We start from the raw sequence: 6,876 nt of genomic DNA on the forward strand, positions 1-6,876 counted from the left end.
TCCATGCTGTAGAATTAATGGCAGCGGCGCGGGAAGACATTGTTGGCAGGGGGTGCTGTGACGTGACCTGGGACATTTTTTTGAAGGGGGGTCTGGGGGTCCTCCCCCAGAAAATTTTGTATTTCTTAGATGCAATTTCCTGCATTTTAACCAATCAGGCGTCCGAAATCCTTTTAAGCTTGCAATTGCAATATTTCGTTAAACTGCCTACTACTTATAGGCCTAATCCTAAAAACGACGTTTATTTTTTTTTTTTGAGTGATGACGGAAGAATCTGAAGCCTGTCTGTCAATGACAATTCTCAGTTAACACGATTACGAAGGACAGGTTATTTTAGAAGCAGAAGCGCACAGCTGTGGTTTAACAGTCGCAGGTTTTACATCTGCTCTAGATAAACTGAAGGAGACGCGGATTCCACCCGATTACAGCCTTACATACCCAGATCCAGTCAAGCGAGTGTGCATTTCAAATACAGTAGTTAGTCGCACGCACACACACACACACACACACACACGAAACAGAACAACACTCTCGCTGGAACAACACAAACAACAATCAACAGACCGAAATCCATGAACCCACTCATCCTACTACTATGGGTTAGTGACACTAACTTAGTGTTCTATTGCAAAAATCACTCATAAAAGTGATGCAGCAGTATTTCACACTCTCCATTAAGAAAAGTAAAAGTAAAACATGATGAGCATGGACACACCGTTTTAAACGAACATTTTTTAAGACTGTAGTTACATCTGAGTCAACTTCAAAGCACGATGCTAGCAACACCTGCACTTGTTCAAGGCATACCAAATAGGCTCAAGTGAACACGACACAGCGGGCAATTAATAACCAAATGGCCTCACCTTAAAACGCTGTCTTGATCATATGACTTCTCGCAATTATTCCACTTAAATCCACACGGTTCTCTTCTGAGACATAGTAACTATTAAGTATCAACTAACTAACTAACTAACTCTTCTCTACAGACGGTCGACTCGTACTCGCTTCCTGTTGTAATTTCGCGCGCTGAAAAGCTGAACGTCAACATCACGACAAAAAAAATTCTGATGGTCCACTAGGCTACATATTAAGTTATAAGTTTTAATTAAATCCTTTTTTAAATAACTAAAATGTAGCCCTCATCATCCTACATCTAAAACATGACATAAAATCAGCAGAGCCAAATGAAAACAAATAAATAAACAAATATATTTTCACGTAAGTTTTATGTTCATGTCAGTTTTGAGGGTCCACCACCAGGGGGTGCTGCCGCACCCCCGGTTCCTGCGCCGGTGATTAATGCTGTTCTCCTGAGAAATGCTGGCAAAAATTTATAAGATTTTTGATAATCTTATAAATAAATCTTATAAAAAAAGATACATGTCGACAAAAAATGCTACTATGTTGTTGTTGTTGTGAACGAGCGAGTCACCAGAGGACCGTAACTGGGGTCCATACCATAGGATACGGACCAGCTCGCCAGCCAATCAGAGCGCAGGATTTGATGAAAACCGCACTGCGAAAAAAATAAATGTTTTTATTTTTTTCGCGGTTCAAATCCTGCGCTCTGATTGGCTGGCGAGCTGGTCTGTATCCTACGGTATGGACCCCAGTTACGGTCCTCTGGTGACTCCCTCGTTCACAACAACAACAACATAGTAGCATTTTTTGTCGACATGTATCTTTTTTTATAAGATTTATTTATAAGATTATCAAAAATCTTATAAATTTTTGCCAGCATTTCTCAGGAGAACAGCATTAATTCTACAGCATGGATAGCGATAACGACAGTGTTCACAGTGAAAGCGAGTTTTACTACCAGGAAGAAGAAATAAAAGAAAACATTTCAGGAGAAAGCTAAAAACCTCTAACTTGCTAACGCCAAGTAAAACCATGGCTGAATCCTGAATGACTCAATTTTGTATAAATAGGGGACTACATAGGCGGCAAAATGTAGTTTTGTTTTTTTTTCCTGCCATGGAAGTGCACTTGTATACCGAGGAGGAAGCCATTTGCATTACAGCCGTGAATGAGGATTCAAAATGGCGCCTCGGCTCGGTTTTCCCTTTCGGGCACTCTCGTTTTCTGTTAGAATTTGGTAAAGAAAAAAATAAATATTATTTACCAGCTTAAGGTCGGTCCGTCTGGTGAAATACCGTGACCTCGGCCTCGGTCAGTACTTTCAAGACCTCGGTCACGGTATTTCACGATACGGACCTCCCAGCTGGTAAATAACATATTTATTTCATGGAAAAGTGGCCCGTATGTATAATTATGTAGCATATTTCATACTGAACTACACCGTTCTATTCCAATATGAAGTCCACGCTGTAATTTTTATGGCCACCAGGTGGCAGTAATACACTTTGATGATTGTAGCGAAACGTAAACCAAAGTTGAGAACGAAAAAGTCTCCATGTTCGACTCGAATACAGCAGCATTGTCAGTTTTTCCTGATTTTTAACATTAATAGTCTATATATTAAATTAAGTAATTGAATAACTTTTTTGTTTGGATTGGTCAGCAGAATTCTGCTTGTCGTTGGCTTTGCGTAACATGTTACATCCGGGAAATACTTGTCAAAATAAAAGCCACTATATGGTTTTAAACAGTGAAGTACAAGTCAGTTGTACAGATAGATATATATATATATATATATATATATATATAATCTCATTATCTGTAGCCACTTTATCCTGTTCTACAGGGTCGCAGGCAAGCTGGAGCCTATCCCAGCTGACTACGGACGAAAGGCGGGGTACACCCTGGACAAGTCGCCAGGTCATCACAGGGCTGACACATAGACACAGACAACCATTCACACCTACGGTCAATTTAGAGTCACCAGTTAACCTGACCTGCATGTCTTTGGACTGTGGGGGAAACCAGAGCACCCCCATGCGGAGAACATGCAAACTCCACACAGAAAGGCCCTCGCTGGCCACGGGGCTCGAACCCGGACCTTCTTGCTGTGAGGCGACAGCGCTAACCACTACACCGTCATGCCACCCAACTTGTTCCACACTCACCAGCCACTTTAATAGAAACTTGTTCTTGATTTTAAGATTCCTGTTCTTGGCTGCAGGAGTGGAACCCAATGTGGTCTTCTGCTGTTGCACGCTGATCCGCTTTTCTGCTCACCACGGTTGTAAAGAGTTGCTATGAGTTACTATATCCTCCCTGGCAGCTTGAACCAATCCGGCCATTTTCCTCTGACCTCTCTTATCAACAAGGCATTTCCACCCACAGAACTGTCGCTCACTCAATTGGGTTCTTTTTTTTTTTGCGCGCCATTCTGTGTAAACTCTAGAGACTGTTGTGTGTGAAAACCCCAGGAGATCAGCAGTTTCTGAAATACTCAAACCAGTCCATCTGGCACCAACACCCATGCCACAGTGAAAGTCACAAAGATCACAACTTTTCCTATGTTTGAAGTGAACATTAACTAAAGTTTATGATTTGTATTTGCATGATTTTATGCATCATGCTGCTGTCAAGGGGTTTGCTGATTAGATAACTACATAAAACAACAGGTATGGGTGTTTCTAATAAGGTGGCCAGTGAATGTGTGTGTGTGTGTGTGTGTGTGTGTGTGTATACACAAATTTTAATTTTATGACTTCTACAATCAACAGTATAAAGTCAGTACAAAAAATAGTTTTCCAGCAAAAAATTAAATGTTACAGAAAATGTTTGCACGTCAGTAAAGAAAGCAGTGTATTATATCAGAGGCCACTTCTGCTGCAAAATTAAGACGCACGTGTGACAAAGTGTCCAGAAGAACTGTAGCTGGTTCTGCAAGATGCTCAGGAAAACTTACAGCTAATTTCCTTAAAGAAGGGGGGGCACACATTGTACCTGGGAATGGGATTACTATCTCGTCTCATCTCATTATCTCTAGCCGCTTTATCCTGTTCTACAGGGTCGCAGGCAAGCTGGAGCCTATCCCAGCTGACTACGGGCAAAAGGCAGGGTACACCCTGGACAAGTCACCACAGGGCCGACACATAGACACAGACAACCATTCACACTCACTTTAGATTCAAGATTTTTATTTGTCATATACACAATAACAGACACAGCGGTTTATTATTGGGTAATGAAATTCTTATTTTGCAACTGCCCGACCAAACTACGCTTACCAATATAAAAATAATATATATATATATATATATATATATATATATATATATATATATATATGAAATATAAAATATAAAGTGCATATGGAATGCAAAATATAAAGGTAGAGTGAAAAATGAAGATAACATTTAAAAAAAAAGCTGGTGACTTTAGAGTCACCAGTTAACCTAACCTGCATGTCTTTGGGGGAAACCGGAGGAAACCCACATGGACAGAACATGCAAACTCTGCACAGAAAGGCCCTCGCCAGCCACGGGGCTCGAACCCAGACCTTCTTGCTGTGAGGCGGCAGTGCTAACCACTACACCACCCTGGGATTACTATGTGTTTTTTAAATGCAAAGGTTTTTTTTTTAATTACCGTTTGCAATCCAGAAACACTAACAATTTCATTATTTTTGAAGGCATCATTGCTCTCCATGTGCCTAAGACCTCTCCAAGTTACAGAACAAGAGTTTTTTTAAATACCTTTACAATAACACATCTCAGTGGAACAAAATTATGTCAGTAAAATATATTTTTTTCCAAAAATAATTTGGGTTAGTGTTGTACTCTTGACCCTTTGGTGCTTCCTGTATAAGTAAATATTTCTTTCCTGTTGGGCGGAAGAGTGACACTTTCTGTCCACTGGGGCCCGACAGTGAAGATTCCTCAACTTCTACTTGAATTAGGGCTTCAGTGATCATCATGTCAGCAGTCGTGGACGTGTTGCTGCCTTTGTTTCTCTGCATTGCTTTGGTGAACACTGGCATTTTCGACAATGTGTTGGTGGACATGTCCTATGATCACTATGCTGAGAAAAGAGTGGATCAGCTTCCGGCCTTTCTGGCCATGCCGTTTAACTGTCTCGTAAACGTGGGTTATATCATAGTTGGTGTTTACTGGCTGAGCCGGAGGGTAGATGATCCCCACGCTGCCTACACCAAGGATGTGTTTGCGCTCATGGCCCTGTTGTACGGCCCGGTTCAGTGGACTCGCCTGGCCACCCTGCGCCGCGCGCCCTCCGTCCTGGACCAGTGGCTCACGCTGCCCATTTTCGCCTGGGTGCCGGTATGGTGTCGGCTCATTACGCACGGCTGGTGCGCTCGGTACGCGCTCACTGTGGAGCTGTGCTCGGTGGTGAGCTACGCGCTGGCGCTGCTGCACGAGCGCGGGTTCGAGGTGGCTCTCGGTGCTCACGTCGCCGTTGCAGTGCTGCAGGCCGCCGCGGCTCAGCGCGCCTCCGGAGACCCGGTGTCTCTGCGCTACTTCATTAACGCAGCGCTCTCCTGTGCAGGATTCGTGCTTTTAAAGCTCCTGGATCACGAGCTGGCCCAGTTCTGGCTCTTTCAACATCTCACCGGGCATTTCTGGTCCAAAGTGTGCGACATTCTCCAGTTCCATTACAGTTTCTGTTTTCTTACGCACCTTACGCAAATTGCGCACAAACGAACGTAAATTCAACCAGACCAGGACAAGCCGCCAGTGTAACACTAACACAGCAATAATATACACTGCTTTTGTAATCCTTTTAATTTTATCAGACGTTATCATTTTTGAAGCAAGTTTGTTCATTAATTAATTGGGGACTTAAATGGGGGAAGCCATGGTCCAATGGTTAGAGAAGCAGCCATGGGACCAAAAGGTTGTCGGTTCGATTCCCTAAACTAGCAAGAATGGCTGAAGTGCGCGTGAGCAAGGCACCTAACCCCCAACTGCTCCCCAGGCTGCTTTGCATATGCTGTACATCACTCTGGATAAGAGTGTCTGTTAAATTACAGTAGTGTAATTAAGTATTGATTACTTACACTATTATATAGAATGCATATTTAATCCATTCATTATGCACAGCTCAAACTGCTTTACAGAAATTCCAAGGCAGTCATTTCAATAATTCAAGTGATAATATAGACATAAAGGAAAACACTTTAAAAAAAATCGAATGTAAAAAAGTTTTCTGCTGCCATTTAAATTTGGTAGCAGTGAATGATTGACAGATCCAAGGATTAATGCTTCTTCAATTTTCTATGCGTTAACTCAATGAATGTTTGCTCATTGTACAGTTTAATAGGTTCAGAAATATGTACAGCATCACTCAAAAGTTTGGACACACCTTCTCTAATTCAATGGTGTTCCTTTATTTTTATGAATTAAAAGACACTTCATGTCTTAAAGTAATGATGGATGTTGTTTCTCTTTACTTAGTTGAGCGATTCTTGGCATAATAATGTATGGATTAGTACAGTTGTGGAATAGGGCTATTTACTGTATATTTATTATTTACTGTTTGATCTCGAATGCATTAAGAAGGTGAGAAATTGCACTAATTACCTTTTGACGAGACACCTGTTAATTGAAAAGCATTCCAGGTGACTACCTCATGAAGCTGGTTAAGATAATGTCAGTAGTGTGTAAAGTGTCAAGGTAAACGCTGGATACGCTGATGAAAATATGAAACATACTTTTGTTTATTAAAACTTTTCTTTACCACATAATTCCATATATGTTCCAAATGTTATTTCATAGTTTTTATGTCTTCAATATTGTTCTATAATGTAGAAAATAGTCCAAATACAGAAAAACCCTATGCACAGGATGAATTTCACTGTGCTTGAAGTGTGCATGTGACGAATAAAAGGCCTTCTTCTTCTTCAATGAGTAGGGGTGTACAAACTTTTGACTGGTACTGTATATAGATTGTGCATTGTTTGTTTTTGTGGGACATAGTGGTAAGGTTAACATTGTTTATTAATTA

At 41.2% G+C, this 6,876-nt stretch overlaps 1 protein-coding gene across 1 annotated transcript; it reads left to right on the forward strand.

Annotated features, from left to right (window-relative positions):
- Positions 1 to 4,750: 4,750 nt before the first annotated feature.
- Positions 4,751 to 6,616, forward strand: tmem187 (transmembrane protein 187). Its single transcript, XM_060924851.1, has one exon. It carries the CDS (start codon positions 4,830 to 4,832, stop codon positions 5,577 to 5,579), a length of 750 nt encoding a protein of 249 aa, XP_060780834.1. The 5' UTR covers positions 4,751 to 4,829; the 3' UTR covers positions 5,580 to 6,616.
- Positions 6,617 to 6,876: the final 260 nt, after the last annotated feature.

The sequence above is a fragment of the Neoarius graeffei genome, chromosome 7 (genome assembly GCF_027579695.1).
Source record: "Neoarius graeffei isolate fNeoGra1 chromosome 7, fNeoGra1.pri, whole genome shotgun sequence".
Lineage (NCBI taxonomy): Eukaryota > Metazoa > Chordata > Actinopteri > Siluriformes > Ariidae > Neoarius > Neoarius graeffei.

What these genes read in the sequence shown, in the direction of transcription:
- tmem187 (XM_060924851.1), top strand. Translation starts at nt 4,830, where the DNA reads ATGTCAGCAGTCGTGGACGTGTTGCTGCCTTTGTTTCTCTGCATTGCT.